The following is a 16,544-nucleotide window of genomic DNA, read 5'->3' as shown; positions in this document are numbered from 1 at the left end:
ATTATTTATATTAAATATACTTTAAATAATAAATGATGCTTTTAATTAAAATAATTAAGAAATTAAATTTGTCTACTTTTGCTGAATGCTCATTAATGTAGATGATTCTATGCTGTGCATATGCAGTTATATCATATCATTTTGTATATGATGTCATTGATAGTAAAATAATGACTTAATTTTTTTCTACATAAGTTTAACTTGTTAAAAACAAACTAGGTGAAGTGATAAATGTATATTATAAGAGGATGTTGAGAAAATAGTCGAACTTTGGAAATGCATTGTTAGCATTTCCAATTCCATTTCCATGCATTAGAGACAGCACTAAAATATTGATAAATTACCAATACTTATAATTTCATCAACGTTTAAAAGAATATTTGTATTATTATTATAAGATATATTTTCTACAATATATTTAATAATATAATTATTAGAAGTAAATGAATATATACATATATATATTTCTTATTAAACATATGTATATACTTATATATATATATATATATATATATATATATATATATATATATTTATATTTATATAAGTATATACATATGTTTAATTTGCAATAAGAAATGAAATTTAATATCAGTCAGTCAAGATTGTTATGTAAATGTTTGTGTTTGTTATGTAAATGTTAAAACCGGTTATATTAGTACCAGTGGTGGGGATTCAAGAATATACATGTATATATGTATATTGTAATATATATATATATATATATATATATATATATATATATATCATTGTATTGTTAACGTGTTGTTCACGTTATTGCGATAAATATCATCATAGTGTACAAGTATCATCATATGCCTTTTCGAAAGAATAAGATACCTGCCCAGTAAGCAGGAAATCCAGGTTCGATTCCTGGCTGAGGTGATATTTTTCGCAAAATAATTACGAATTTTCATGACTGATTCGTGATTGGGCACCGCCGTGACGCTACCCTCCCTTCTTATTTGGGATAATTATAATAAAAAAAAGATAGAAAAAAGATTTAGTCATTTATAGTAGCAGGAGGTGGTGAGTCATTATCAGGTATTCATCAACAAGTGTATCGTAACATATATCCGTTCTCCGTTCGGTAGTTGCAATGGAAAATTTGAGCGTGATACTTCGCGCGCATAACATTTGTTTCTTTCGTAGAAATAAAAAAGCATCTTTCTCACATGTTTATTATCAATAACGATAGAGGATTAAATAAAATTGATGTGATTCCCATAAATAAAATTGCGACTGATAAAATTTCACAATCGCTGCATATATCACACGTCTTTATTATATACAATTTTGCACGCGCAGTGTGAACATCAGTCTATTTAGTTAATTATAGACAGTTCTACGAAGTGTTTAGAAAAATGCTGGAAATAAATAATGAAAATAACGCAACGACAGCAAGAATACTGGATGACGACTGCAAAATCCATTTACAGGAATCGGAAAATTTGCTGGAAACTGGAAATTCACAAATGTGCATCGAATTTAACGATCTCTGTTACTCGATTCGCAATCGCAAAGGCAAGTTTATTATCATTCATATTCGCATATTCACGAAACTACAATTACAGCATTCTCGATATCGTGATATTGCTTCTAATTTTCGTGATACCTTCAGATCGCCTTAAATAGGCCTATATAATAGATTATATCTCGTCACTTAATTAAAATAACAGCGACACGATTATAGACTATGCTATGTCGCGATATATGTTGTGTATATACATTGTGTTTTGCATTTTGATTTACACATCCATTTATCAATGATTCAGAACATTTACATTCCGAAAAAGCTAGCCGAAGAAGTCATTTTTAATTAGCAAATTAGCTATTAATTAGCTATTTGATTTGTTAAAAATTTTTTAATTTACGCTTATGATCTAAAAATAAAAAAATTACAACATTGAACATTCAACATGAACATTATCTATATTACAACATTTTAATCATACGTATAATATTTTAAAACGTGCTATATACATTATTAATTCATTATTTTTAAAATTGAAATTTAACATAATAAATGCATTGTTGTAGCCTAAATGCTACCACAATAAATCTTGCATTTCGGCATAGCAACGAGTTTACGCTATACCGAAAATGCAAGATTGCGAATTCTTGAACAGCGCGCGACTTTCGTCAATTTTATTATATCTCTCGATGCAACAGCCTGAAGAAAAGATGAATTGTTATCAATTTACAAATCAGCAAGAAAATAACATGTAATTCAGTTATTTATTTAAAAATTTTTAGCATCTTTACATCGCTTACCTGTTCTTAATCGTTTATTTTTTAGTCCGAATCAAGAGAATGGCATAATTAATTTAATTTAAATAAGTTTTAATTCAAGAAGATTATAAATAAATCACAATACTAAGTATATTGGCATTCAAATCTGTCATTATTTTGACCAATAAATGTATATTATATATAAAACATACTAAGCATAATAACATACACTAATTATCGAATTTCTAATAACACAAATAATAAATTTATGTTAATTTTCCAAAAAGGACTAACTTAGCGCATGCTACTAGATCTTAGAAAAGTCTTAATAATTTTTTTATAATATTTATAAAAATTTTTTTTTATATAAGTCGAGAAAGAGCTTAATCTATATAAATTCAAATAAAAAATAATGACAAAGCATTTGAAATAAAAGTAGTTTATCACAAAAACACAATATCTGACATATATAATATATACAAAAATTTTATTTTAAAAGTTTTATTTTAAGATTAAAAATTTTAATTTTATTTTATAAAATAAGTCAAGTCCTACAGTTTATAACATAAGACGTTAAATATTACTAATATATATATATATATATATATATATATATATACATAATATATTGCATTTTATTTTTATTACACATATTATTTTTATTACATTATAAAAGCATTAATTATGTAACATTTTATATAACACTTTGTGTTTTTCTAGACAGTCTTTGTGCATCGATAGATTTTAATACATGCAAATACGTCACTTTAAATATTGCGTATCGTCTAGGCTGTTTCATTTAACATTCTCATCCTTAATCATTTTATCTGTTATTCGCTGAATGTTAAAGGAGAACAAACTGATTGTGAGCATTGCTAATATTAAATGAAATACCATCTAGATATTGATAAAAAGGAACGTTTACCATAGGAACTAAGAAAATCCTACGCAATGTGACCGGCCATTTCGAACCAGGGAAACTCACAGTGATAATTGGCCCTTCCGGTGCGGGAAAAACTACTTTATTAGAAATAATAACAGGCAATCGGTTATTTAATATTAAAGGCACTGTAACTGTGAATAACGGCAAATGGAACAGAGAGACATTCCGCAAACAGGTGTGCTATGTGCCGCAACAGTTTCAACTATTGCCATTACTCACAACAAGAGAAACTCTTTATATAGCGGCTAGATTTAAGCTCGACGCTAATCAGAATAAACAGGCGATCTATCTAATTGTAAGTCAAATGCAAATATAACGGAAATATTTCAAGTATATTTATGTTTACGACATATGTAACTATTCAACATTGATAAATTGTAAAGTAGCGGCCTAGAAGTAGCCTTTTATTAGATACTGTTTAATCATATTAATCATATTAATTATATTAATCTTGTGTATATATAAATTTATTAATAAAATGTATATATAATTATAAATTTATTAAATTGCTGTGTGTGGGGCAAACAAAGTAATGGGATTGACGCATTGCATTGTTGTTCTTAGGTGAACGAGATCGCGGAGAGTCTCAACTTGTCGAATTGTCTGGATACAAATGGCAAACAAATTAAGCGGCGGCGAGCGGAAGAGATGATCACCAAGCCACACGTTTTCTTACTAGACGAGCCGACAAGTGGTCTCGATAGTATGACGTCTAATCAGGTACAAAAAGATTTGGCATTGAAACAAAAGATCAAAGATTAAAGATCATTACTGCGGTTATATATGCGGTCTCAATGACAATTGTTCTACAAAGAATATTATTTGATATTAATTGACATAGATCGATTTTTATATTTACCAATAATTATAAAAGCATAAAACATTCCATAGCAACATTGGCTTATTATAACTGTCGTTAGAATATTCTTAATATATTATATATTAATACATTATGGTTTGTAAAATAGCTCATTAACATGCTGCATGGCAGAGCGAGAATGAATTGCACGATAGTTTGCATAATACATCAGCCTAATAGTCAGATGATCTCACTCTTCGATAATATTATAATACTTGATCAAGGTAGAAGTATATATTGCGGTCCAAAGAGCGAAATCATAAACACATTCAACACCGCCGGATATATGTGTCCCAATTTTTACAACATAACCGAATTCGGTAACATTAATTCTATCGATTTAATAAATAAATTATAATTTAACGAATTATGAGAAAAAAGAAAGAATTCGGAAGCATGAATTAATTTTAAATGTTCTAAATCTATCTATTTATGTTTCCAATAGTAATTTGAAAAAAATATTCGCTTTTAATTTTGTTATCCAACTTGATGTAGCATTATTTATATGAAATCATTATTTTATTTTTTTTTTATGATTGTACACATGCACAATAATTTTATTAATATTTAGAATAAACAAGTAAAAATATGTGTTATTAATTGAAAAAGCAAAACAGAACAATCTACTTGTAATATTGCTTTCTCTTGATTTGATTACAGTGCTTGAGGTGATAACTGGACAGAGAAGTGGTGATTTAAATAATTTATACAAAATTTGTCGTGATGAATATGATAAGTTTAAATCAGGATGTAAAGATCATGAAGAAGGTAAATATGCTGTATAATTTATGCTGAATGTTTTATTTTTAGTTATCTCACCTATTATTTTTTTTCAATCCATTAACAATTATTTCAATTTACACTAATGACAGCAATGATTTTCTCTTTTGTTTTGCAATGAGTAAATAATGAGTGTGTGAATATTTTATCTCAATCATTTACAGTATTTATGGTAACTTAAATAAAATTTACATTGCAGTAAATACACACAGAAAAAAAATCAGAAATGTAAGAGGAATCGAGTGCCTCTTTTGTGATAAAAAATTATTCAAAATTAATAAAAATACAAGCACTAATGCAAACAATGCATGAGATACAAATTATTCAATCATCATACTGTCAATAAATAATAGATTTTTTTTATAGCATCAAATTTATCGACTATCTTTAAGCAGAAATACAAAATAGATGATACAGTTATACCTATAAATAATACAGTACAAAAAAAGTCAATGTGGCAGGAACAAAAGATTTTATTTTTAAGAGGTCTAATTTGTATCAAACGAGATATTGTAAGTATAAACTTTAGAAAATATTATATTTTGTAATTTATATTTGATGTATTTAGAAATGCTATCATCTTGTTTCCTTCAGCTCATGACAAAACTAAGAATTATTGTACACATCATAATCGGACTTATTAGGATTAGTTTTCTATGATTTCGGCTATGACGCGGAAAAAGTGCTCAGCAATATATCTTACTTATTCTTTATTATGATATTTATATTTTTTGCAAATGCCATGTCGACAGTGCACGTGTGTAAGTTACATAAATTCTTTTGACATATTTCATATACTGCTAAAAATATATTATATATAAATATATTTATGCTATATTATATTATAATTTATACAATTTTGTTGATAAATTCGATTTTACTGTTTATATATTTATAATTACTATAATTTTTTTAATTATAAAAATCAACAAAATTCTTTGATAAGATTTTTGACACTTTATCGTGTTTAAAATTATAATAAAGCTATTTCGCAATTTAAATATAGTTATGTTGCATATAGCACGTCTGATTATAGTTCCCACGGAAGCGGCAGTATTTCTACAAGAACATTTAAATAATTGGTATTCTTTGAGATCCTACTACATCGTAAAGATATTAACGGAGTTCCCATTGCAAGTATGTTTCAATATAGCTTTACAATTTCGTTATTTTCGAAAGAAATAAAATTCTCGTTGAATATAAAATGAATCAACTATGTCGTCATACTTTAAATTGATTAAGAATTGTTGTTGTTTTGTTTAATTTTTAGATAATTTGTTCTTCATCTTTCCTGTTTATATCGTATTATATGACAGGTCAACCAATGGTATATGATAGAATTCTAAAGGCATGGAGCATTAGTATATTATTAACGATTCTTGCACAAATGATTGGATCACTTGGTGGCACAGCTCTTCATCCTGTGGTATTTTAATGATAATTTTTATATTATTTTTTATTTTATTCTAACACTTATGATATTGAAGGAATGTTATAAAAAACACAAATCAATCAATTATGAGACAATTTCCGTCAGTGATAACTTTGTATCATTTAAATTTCAATTTTATTATTTAGTTTGAAAAATTAATGTAGATGAACTATAATTTTATTCAGGTAGCTTTGTTTCTAATACCATCAGTTAATATACCATTTGCACTGTTTGCCGGATTTTTTGTGAAAATAGAAGAAATGTCGGAATATTTGCAACCTTTAGGTACTCTAAGCTATTACAGGTACAGACAATTTTATACTATAACAATTAAAAATTCAAGACTTTCAGTTTTTATTTTTTATTAATCGGTAATGTTTTTCTTGAAAACTGTTTATTAATTTATTATCGATTGTCTACCGGCGATTTTTGTTTCCGTGTACTTTTCAAAATATGTTTTTTTATGTTTTCAATTTATTTATATTGTCGATGCATTTAAGAAGTATAAAATTTTATTATAGATATGCATTTGAAGGATTAATGCAAGCAGTTTATCTTGATCGAGAAAATCTATTGTGTTCGGAACTTTATTGCCACTTTCGTTCACCAAACAAAATTCTTGACATGATGGGCTTACTAACAGTGCCGTTTTATGTTACTTTGATAATACTTGGTTTTTGGATATTCTGTTTACATATAACTCTTTATTCAGTGTTTTATTGGAAAATTTATTATGCGAAGAAGTGACGAATTAAATTAATAATTGTTTTAAAATAAGACGTTAATGAAATAAATTTTAAAAATTATTGAGTTTTCCATTCCACATATTCCAATAAGATTATTTTGTAAAAGAAGTTATTTGTATAATAAATATATAAAACATATACTATTTATTATAAGTAAATCAATAAATTTAGATCATAAAAGTTATAATAAGTTATATGAAAGGATTCATTTATTCTGAAAAGAATGAAATCAAATAAAGACACATAGAAATGACTTTGTTTTAATTATACAAATACATAAAATATGTGATACATAAAAAATTAGCGTTGCTGCGTTATCAAAGGTATATTTGATGCCCCTATTTGTGCCCCTGAGTGAAAAGGGGCGACGCTATCTGTAGTATAAACATTTGCAATTGCGCTAAAATTATTGGTATAATATAAATACTTATTCTTGTAACTTGAGAACATATTCGATTCAACGTTTCATTCCGAATATGTTCTCAAAAATACAGACTCTGGGACAGTTCAATGTTATATCGCGGATGTTGATTCCTGAGGGAAACATAAGTCCAGTCTTGTGAGGATCACAAAGTTCTGTTAACGCTTTCCAAAGGTATGCTCTATCTTTTAAATCAGATCACTTTGTTTCTCAAACGTCCCAGACTCTCGATTTCCGTTTCAAGTACGTCGCCACGCTAAAACATGCAGCCAAGGTACAAAATGGTATGTCGTACATATATATGAAAAATACTATAATTTAATTAATTTATTAAATGTAAAAAAAATACCTGCAGAAATTCAGGTGGATTACGCGTGAATCCTACACCAGCCGGTGTACCAGTGAGAATCACATCACCTGGTAGCAACGTCATAAATCTGAAATTTTTAATTAACATATCATATATGCGTCTGTATACGTATTAACAATATATCATCATATAAAAAAAAAAATACAAACTGAGAAATATAAGCGACTATTTCATGTGGTTTAAAGATGAGCTCGCTGGTGTTGCCGTCCTGCTTTAATTTACCGTTCACCCATGTTCTCACAGACAAGTTATTGATGTCGCATATCGCCTCCTTAGTGATCACGGCTGGGCCGAGAGGACAAAACGTATCCATCGCTTTGCCAAGCAGGAATTGACCACCATTCCGCTTCTGCCAGTCGCGCGCCGTTATATCTTGCGCTACTGTGTAACCGAAGATACAATCCTCAACGTTGTCACTGCTGAGACTTTTGCATTTCTTCCCGATCACTATCGCTAGTTCGGCCTCCCAATCGATTTTCTGCAAATCCAAAGAACAATTGCTCTTTAACTGGGCTCGTGATCGAGCGTGGCGCGTGTTCTTTCAGAACGTAACATCATATGCCGCGTTCTACTTTTCTTAGGGGATCAAGGACAAATTATAAAATGAAATAATGGCAAACATTTTGAACAACTTAGACACGCAAATATAACAAATTAACTCGGTATTCAAGTTACAAGAAACAGCTCGTAAAAAATAAGTCACAATAGAATAGCGTGCTTATACCCCGGAATGAGTAGAACGAAGCAAAGTGACGTAATCTCGAGGACTAAAAATAAACGGTTCCAGATAGAAGAGAATCGACACAATCTTCAGGAGCATCCCGCATCGATGATCGACACGGCATTCTCCCGCCGATAATTTCGACTTACGTCCGAGATCTGCGGCAGCTGGATGTTGTCGTGCGGCCCGATGATGTTGCTGGGGAATTTGTTAAAGACTATCGGACTCTCCGGAGTCGGTTTACCTTGCTCCTGACAATGTCCGCTGTAGTTGAGGCCGATGCAGATGAGCTTGTCCATACGCGTGACTGGCGCCAGAAAATTCACGTCGGCCTCGGGCGTGACGCTCCGTCCCTCGGCGATTATTCTGTAACCATCGTGCTTAACTTAGCGTCTTAGATAAGCTCCGGAATCATCCGATCAAAGTTAATCAACTCGCACGCGAGGCGAAACCTGGTTAAATACATTTTCTTTTTTTTTCTTTTTTTTTTTTTCTTCATCGCCGTAAGTCCCTGCAGGAAGATTTTACAATGTTAGAGGCAAGAAGAAACAGACAGTAGATGTTAAAAAAAAAAAAAAGAAAAAGAAAAAGAAAAAGAAGAAATTTAGTTGTTTACATTCACACGAGAGAAATGAGTCCTGCATTTCCTATCGTTCTGTGCACAAGCTTGTTAATTATCGGTAATAATCGCCATTAATGAAATACATACGGTTGTACATGCGCAACAAAGCTTTCAAGGGAAATCCGACTTGCGGCAATGAACATGTAATAACACCATTAATTATTCTCACTCGTCTAAATCTCAATTACTCCTGCGTCCAATCTCCGCGCCGAGAACTTTGTATTGCTAAATTAATGCGGATTAATTAAGCATATTTCTACTGTGTTCGTATTATCATTGATTAATTGTACAGCAACGTGCATCTGGTTTTTACGAATATATTTCTTATAGTTTGTATCTTCTGGAGATAATATTACATAACAGAAACGTTGCGTGCAAAATCTTAAGTTCTCGTGAAATATGATATAAGATGTATGTGTGATTTTTTCATTTAACTTAAATCTTTAAATTGAGGCATAATGTGAAAAATGAGTAGAAAATATTCTTTAACAGAATAAAATTTTATCCGTCCAACAAACAAAATTGTGAACGTTTCCACGTGCAAGAATTTTGTTTGTTGGACGGATAAAATTTTATTCTGTTAAAGAATATTTTCTACTCATTTTTCACATTATGCCTCAATTTAAAGATTTAAGTTAAATGAAAAAATCACACATACATCTTATATCATATTTCACGAGAACTTAAGATTTTGCACGCAACGTTTCTGTTATGTAATATTATCTCCAGCGTGAACGCTTGTTTTTCTGACACGTACAAACTATAATGAACAAAAGCAATATCGCATAAATGAATGCTCTATTAGCAAATTAAATTAGCGATCGCTTTTATCACTTGTCCCAGTTTCATTCAATTGCCAAGAGTCATCGTTTGACGATTGATAAATTAAATTTAAAAAGAAGAAGACGAATTATGGTCAATCGTTAATTCTTTAAGACGATAGGAGATACATTTGCGCAATCGGACAAGATATAAACGTTCTCCCATTCACTGGCTGCTTTCACTTAAAAAAAAATCTGTCCCAAAGAAGCTCGAGCCTCTGCCAATTGGCAGCGGGACAAGGCGCCGTCTTGAGTTAGTATTAACAGTCGCGTCTGATCGAGAGTTAGTTGCAATGATAAGACTCAATTGTTGATCATCACGCGATGCGAGACGCAAGAATACAATGCAAAAGCTCTTTCAAAAGTTCTCTCGAACGACGCGTACTTAAGCGGGATTGCGGATGCGATCGATAAAGGCAAGGTTTGAGGCTGAGACTTAACCGAAATCGATAAGTCGAACAACAGGAAACATGCAATGCACGATTTCACAAATGCCACGTGCTGACGTGACGCATGACAATTTTCTACTAATGAACTAGAGTAATTGCTAAAAACATATATACATATGCGCATATATATAATAAAATTATACATTCATCACGCGATTCTTCCTTTCTCAATTCTTGCTCAAGGACAACAACATACAGATCGGTACGTATGTAAATAATATTCTCGAGTAAATTTATATATGTATAGAATTGTCTCTTTCGTTTCGAAGATTATTTGTTTCGGGAATTCCATTAGAGAGATTGAATCGCGATCGCGAACAGGATGTCCCGTCGTCGAATTATTGATAAAGTGATAGTTATCTGGCGCGCGATTAAAATTCTAATTCTATTACGCAATCATCATATGATTGATTATATCATAGCGTGTGTACCGTTCTCATGTTTCAAAGTCACTCGCATTTTCCGCCGAAATATAAAACGTCATGAAATTATTTAACATGAATTTATTCTTCTTTTTTCGTTCGCCGCGAAACGATGTTACTTTAGCGATAAGATTATAAAAATTATTCGAATAATGTGTCGATTTTATTTTATTTTTAAATATCCACAACTTCGTCGTGCATACGTATAGTAACTCGAAATTTAGTTAAACATCAATAATAAATGTAAAATTCTAAAAAATAAGATCAGATATAAAATCAATAAACTTGAAGAATAGGTGAAAAAAGCTGATTCGATTAATAAAGATGCGACTTGATATATTCTAGCTAGGAAATAAGAATTAGTGATATCGTACATATGTGCGTAGGCGAAAAACAAGTACAGACTAACTAGTCAAAAGGGAAGAAGAAAGAGGGATTCATTACTTTATCACATGAATCGAGTACCATAAGCACCAACCTCTCTACTGCCCTCCTTAGGTCGAAATCGTCGTCCCTGGTGAAACAAACACATTGAAATCGGAAACTCTTTTCTTTTTCTCGTACCGTTGGTTTTAGTATCATATACTAATATACATAATATATAATATATATATATATATATATATATACTATATATATATATATATATATATATATATATATACTAAAATAATATATACACACATATCCCAGATATTCAAAAAAGAAATAATTTGTAAGATAACTCCGACGTGTTGAAATTCCAGTTTTATCACTTCAATCGAGAGACACATATTTAATTATACTTCCAAGATTTCTAATTAGAATTTCTTCGAAAAAAGGAAATAGTTGCGGTAGAAAGTACCGTCAATGTGATCCTGTTCTCGTCGCTTATCTACTCCAAACCGCTTTCTAATCATATAATCCGTTCGTGTTTTAATTCGCGAAGGAGTAGCTATGCATTATCATTAGAAATCGCTTCGAGCGTTTATCAATATTATAATGCGTACGAATGTTATCTCTCTCGCAAATATCTCATGCGGAGCCGAGCCTGGTTGTTCAAATTTTCCTCTTACCTCTTGGCCTTCTTGAGCAGATCATCGCCACCTTCTAGAAATTTTTTCAACGTGTTTGGGATCCGCGAGTCGACTGCAGACACAGCAATGATGTCGCCACCCTGTTTCAGCTGGACACCGAGGTGCGGCGGGCCCCCGCTTTTGTTTGTGAATTGGACGAACCTGACAAAAATATATTGTAATCAGGAAAGTCACGAGTTGCCAGGCCAGTCGGGATAATCATCGTGTTTCGTTACGTCATATGTGACCTGACTTTCTAAATGTGAAGCGTCTTTTATCATTTCGCTTTCGACGCGAAATTACGCCGAAACGATAATAGAACGAGGAACAACAAGGAATTAATTACACTGTCAAAAATTCAATAAGTATGTACGACAATTGGGAAATGAAAAAAAAAATATATTACTTTTTTCTCTAATCAAGAAAATAGTATTTTATTTTCTTTTTTTGCGAAATGTTATATAAAAAGATAGAAGAAAGTTTGTGTAGCGTTCAAATATCGGTTTCTAAATATTCATATTCAATTCAGATGATAAAACACACTCCGACACACTCATTATGTCAGCATATCTATATATGCCTTTGTATATACGCGTGTATGAATGTATGTAGAAACTTCTAGTCTAACAAAATATGGTAATAAGTGATATTTCAAGACGCGAGAGTTAAGATAGACCTCATACGATTATTATTACGACACAGTTCATCAATTTGATCAGAAAATTAAACAATATATTGCGTTACTTTCGATAAATTCATATGACACACTCTCATATATTTCGATAACTAAACGTTAATAATTATAATTATGATTGTCGCAATATTATAATTTTCGAAAATAATTGCAATTAAGATTTCTGAGTTGTTTTATGCTTTCAGACATCTCCAAGCTTTCATGAATAATTCCAATAACCCTAACATCAGTTATATGTTTCGTTCTGCCTTCCCTTGAAAAGTTTCCATATTTATCGAACTAATCTCCATCCCGAGATGTGCGATTTTTATATGTCTCATGTGCGAAAACAAGGATTTTCTGACGAAGCTAGAGACGTAGTTTCGAGCGTGAATTCTCTTTTAATAGAGGCAGACGATATATATAAGACAGATTGGTTACACCAGGAAATATTCATAGTCTGATCTTTTCCGATTTAAAATCATCCTTGATCTGAAATTGATCTAAGATCTAACCAGTTAACAAAACAATAACATTTCAAGATCATTGTCGCTTGACAACCTCGGATGTAAAATCACGTGATGAATACCGAAGGTAAAAACGAAAATGAATTCCTTCCGCCGATCACGACGAGCTATTTGGTAGTTTACATATTTTGAAGTTTGTATTTGTAAATATGAAATGTTTATTCGATTTCAAGATAAATAATTGAATTAGAGACCATGAAAGCTAAGTCGGATCTTAATACTAAATATTCCGCTACAGAAATTAATTTAATACTGATCAATGGAAATTATTTATTTTGAGTATTAAAAACACTGCCGGTCAGTACTTTTAATTTTTACTCAAAATTAGTAATTACTATCTTCCAGTATTAAATTTCTATAAAAGTTGTATTATAATAAGAAAAAAATATTCAAAAAATATATAAATGTATCGATTTTACTTTAGATCATCTTCAGTATAATAATAAGTTAAAATAAAAATAGTGAAACAAGAAATACATTTTATAATCGGTAGAAACTGCGTCAGAATATAAAAAAATAAAAATATAAATACAGAATCTCAGGATGGAGATTTAATTTGTACAATTAAAATTCACGTTGGACGGAGCTTTTGAGGTGAAGAATTTTTTATATTGATTAAATTCCTCGAGCTATTTGGTGCAAGATAGGCCGCAGTCGAGTCACGATAAAATTCGCAGCATTTGGAAACTCATCGATCCGCCGAACCGCGAGACGTTCCACCGAAACGGAATTTTGCCCGCCAGTGATACGGCCCTGAATGGTTCATGCTCACCTCATATTGAGCGTGCGGCCCACAGAGAAATTTCTGCTGCCGGCGATGCTGGCGACGGCGAAGCACGGGCTACTCTCGCTTCTCCCGTACGCGTTACTTAATGCAAGGCATGCTCTGCTAAGCAACCGTAATTTTCCACGATATGGCATTTTTTTCGATTATTATCGATTATTATCGAACTGATAAAGGGAGAGAGAGATGCGCGAGCAAAGAAAATGAAAGAGCGATCGTCCAACAAACATACACCGTGAGAGACGAAACGTAACTGAGGTACCCACGCTCTCGAGAGAGCCGCGCGGCGCGTAAGGGGGTTCACTCACGTGACCTTTGATAAAAAGGCAAAGAGACCGATCGATGCAATTTTGAGCAGGATCGAGGGAAAAAGAAGAAAAAGAGAGGCGTGAAAAAAATATATGTTAAAGGAAATATTTTACGAAGCGTGAAATGCAACATTCGACGATATTATCTTATCTTAAAGTAATATCGATTGTCAATAAACATCTGCACAGAGATATAAAACGCACATTGATAAACAATATCAATTTCCTGCTAATTATGAGCATATAAATTATTTATTGTAAGCGAGAAAAGAAATATGAAAATATAAGTTCGACAAGTCGATAATCAATATTTTATTATTCATTATTGATACACAAAACACTTATTAAAAGGATTAATAAAAAATAAATTAAAAATTTATGTATTATTTTATATTTTATTATTTATCTTGATAAAGGTATAAATAATTAATAAAGGTTTAAGAAATAATACGAATCCATTTTGAAATCATCTTTAATACCTCTTTAATGAAAAAAAATTTACAATCGTCTAGCAATATAAAATAATGATTACGGCAATGGTTTCCTCCGAGTGATCATAAACTCTTCGCGAGAATGATACGGCTCGTATGGATCGTCGACATAGAAGCGTCGTCTTTTCCAATACTTGGTTACCATCCTATCTAATAATGTTGACTGTGTGGCATTACAAAACACGTGCTCTCGCAATCTCTTCTTTCTGGCGCTCGATTTCGTCCACAGTTTGTTATGTCGACCTGCTTTTGTTCTGATCCAGATACCCCTATAAGATTTTGTATATTTCAAACTTGTATCATTCAAACTTCAGCTTTTTAAAAACAGAAATATTTGGAGCAAAATTAAATTTTTAGGATCAATGTAACTACTACTTGATATATCCTTAAAATATTACCAGTTCAGTCGGTAAAAGCGAGTTAAGACTGTCTTCACACTCTTTTGCTTTCCTTTTTTCATAGAAAATTTGATCGCCGTTCTTACTGGTACATTAATAGGTTCCGCTGGCAAAGCTAGACGATTCTCTGTTGTTGCATGGCTGAAAAGATAACATTGTACAGTTGCTTAAGATATCTCCAATAAAATATGTCTATCTCAAACAGTGTGTATAATAAAATCTTATAGAAAAGCAACTTAATATCAAGCTGCTGCTCGTTCTAATAAAGTAAACTGCAATGTTCACGAAATGTTAGCATTAATGATAAATGCATGACATGCCGATAACCTACTATAATTTTGACAAATCACTAATTAATAATTAAGAAAATATTCGAAATATATTATGAAAACCTCAAAAGTACTTATAATATCCTATTAGTTATTATTCACATAAAACTCAATGGCATAAATTACGTTTGTAATATTCCATATTACTTTAATAATGCTTTGTGTTGTGTACATCGAATAGCGGTCCAATTCTGAACAGCAATTGACAGTGCCCCAAATCCTCTTTGCTGTACAAAATTTAAGACGGGATCACATCTCGAAGCGATATAGTTTGTCGCATTTGCTGTACTCGTCGTCGCTTTTGCTGCGATTCCTGAAAGAACAGTAAGCATTATATTTCCAAAATAAAAAAAAATTGTAAAAGATCATCTTACATTCTAAATATACGTGATCGCATGTCGCACGAGTGAATATCTTGAATACGTTCAAATGGAACATTGAGTTTCTTTTATAAAATTTAATTATTTGATTTTCTTTAATTAGAACACAAAATATTTGGAAACCCACCAAGCTTATCCACATCGGATTTAATGAAAGAAAAAAAAAAAGAAAAAAAAAAAGATTAAACCTTCACGGTGAAAAAGATAAAAATCTCGTACAAAGAATGTCCGTTCAAGACAGGGCCCGGGGATGTATTGAAACACGCGCCCGCGTCCCGATTCCGCAGCGTTCCCTCCGCCAACCGTGTGTCATTATGACCGCGGCGGGACGAATCTAACCTCCTAATGTTGCGCCCTGTTTCATTGGCGGCGCGACGACACGCGGAATCGCGACGTATTATGGAGCAGCGCGGGGCTGACGCGTGACGATTCCTCGCGAAGAGGTCGCCGATCGCGGGATCGGCCGCGAAACGTGCGTACACCCACCTCGTAGCGCCGCGCTCACGACACGCAGCATTCTTCTTTTCACGCAGTTCCGCTCGGTTCCGGTGTGGCCAGCTGTTTTCCCGTGCCGTCGTTCCCCTTTTCCCGCTGGCTGCCTGACCGGCCGCTCGAAGGATGTTCCGAATTGGATTAAAATTTCCGTGCAACGGTCTGAATCGGGTACGTAGCCGCGTACGCGGGATGGTCGCGAGTCCGGGCGAGCTTCGGATCTACGTTGAAATGTCGCGAGGATCGTCGTGCGAACGACCGCGACGGCACGGTCGCGCACCGTCGTGCC

The 16,544-nt window shown here is 32.1% G+C and overlaps 3 protein-coding genes and 1 pseudogene across 6 annotated transcripts in view; 2 read left to right on the top strand and 2 right to left on the bottom strand.

Annotated features, from left to right (window-relative positions):
• Nucleotides 1-547: 547 nt before the first annotated feature.
• Nucleotides 548-7,133, top strand: LOC105430081 (ATP-binding cassette sub-family G member 1-like; annotated as a pseudogene). Its single transcript, XR_016140640.1, has 11 exons — nucleotides 548-1,524; nucleotides 3,163-3,470; nucleotides 3,740-3,895; nucleotides 4,144-4,354; nucleotides 4,695-4,802; nucleotides 5,181-5,326; nucleotides 5,409-5,575; nucleotides 5,851-5,951; nucleotides 6,085-6,240; nucleotides 6,432-6,550; nucleotides 6,768-7,133. The product of XR_016140640.1 is annotated as an ATP-binding cassette sub-family G member 1-like (transcript).
• Nucleotides 7,134-7,236: 103 nt separating this feature from the next.
• On the bottom strand, nucleotides 7,237-14,125 carry LOC105430080 (oxaloacetate tautomerase Fahd2a, mitochondrial). Of its 2 annotated transcripts, XM_011643422.3 has the most exons (7): nucleotides 13,846-14,125; nucleotides 11,874-12,035; nucleotides 11,297-11,332; nucleotides 8,654-8,870; nucleotides 7,933-8,261; nucleotides 7,763-7,850; nucleotides 7,237-7,669 (listed from the first exon to the last, which is right to left on the bottom strand). In XM_011643422.3, the coding sequence occupies exons 1-7, from the start codon at nucleotides 13,992-13,994 to the stop codon at nucleotides 7,607-7,609; spliced, it is 1,044 nt and encodes a 347-aa protein (XP_011641724.2). In that variant the 5' UTR covers nucleotides 13,995-14,125; the 3' UTR covers nucleotides 7,237-7,606. The 2 variants fall into 2 exon arrangements, with proteins under 2 accessions (XP_011641724.2, XP_011641725.2); XM_011643423.3 differs by lacking the exon at nucleotides 11,297-11,332 and having other exon boundaries at nucleotides 13,846-14,124.
• Nucleotides 14,126-14,623: 498 nt separating this feature from the next.
• mRpL35 (mitochondrial ribosomal protein L35) lies at nucleotides 14,624-16,385 on the bottom strand. 2 transcript variants are annotated; one of them, XM_011643507.3, is made up of 4 exons: nucleotides 16,250-16,385; nucleotides 15,531-15,696; nucleotides 15,055-15,195; nucleotides 14,624-14,925 (listed from the first exon to the last, which is right to left on the bottom strand). In XM_011643507.3, exons 1-4 carry the CDS (start codon nucleotides 16,278-16,280, stop codon nucleotides 14,694-14,696), a joined length of 570 nt encoding a protein of 189 aa, XP_011641809.2. In that variant the 5' UTR covers nucleotides 16,281-16,385; the 3' UTR covers nucleotides 14,624-14,693. The 2 variants fall into 2 exon arrangements, with proteins under 2 accessions (XP_011641809.2, XP_088938672.1); XM_089082546.1 differs by lacking the exon at nucleotides 16,250-16,385 and adding an exon at nucleotides 16,103-16,243.
• The window catches only part of Mitofilin (inner membrane mitochondrial protein mitofilin), a 33,145-nt gene continuing 32,887 nt past the window's right edge, over nucleotides 16,287-16,544 (top strand). Inside the window, exon 1 of the mRNA XM_025219057.2 lies at nucleotides 16,287-16,426. Within this exon, the coding sequence (XP_025074842.2) occupies nucleotides 16,382-16,426 (45 nt within the window). The 5' untranslated portion in view covers nucleotides 16,287-16,381. The remainder of the gene's footprint in view (nucleotides 16,427-16,544) is intronic.

This window comes from Pogonomyrmex barbatus, unplaced genomic scaffold (genome assembly GCF_055798465.1).
Source record: "Pogonomyrmex barbatus isolate J1 unplaced genomic scaffold, ASM5579846v1 scaffold1, whole genome shotgun sequence".
Lineage (NCBI taxonomy): Eukaryota > Metazoa > Arthropoda > Insecta > Hymenoptera > Formicidae > Pogonomyrmex > Pogonomyrmex barbatus.
Note: the sequence above shows the minus strand (reverse complement) of the source record. Positions and strands in the feature narration are given on the sequence as shown.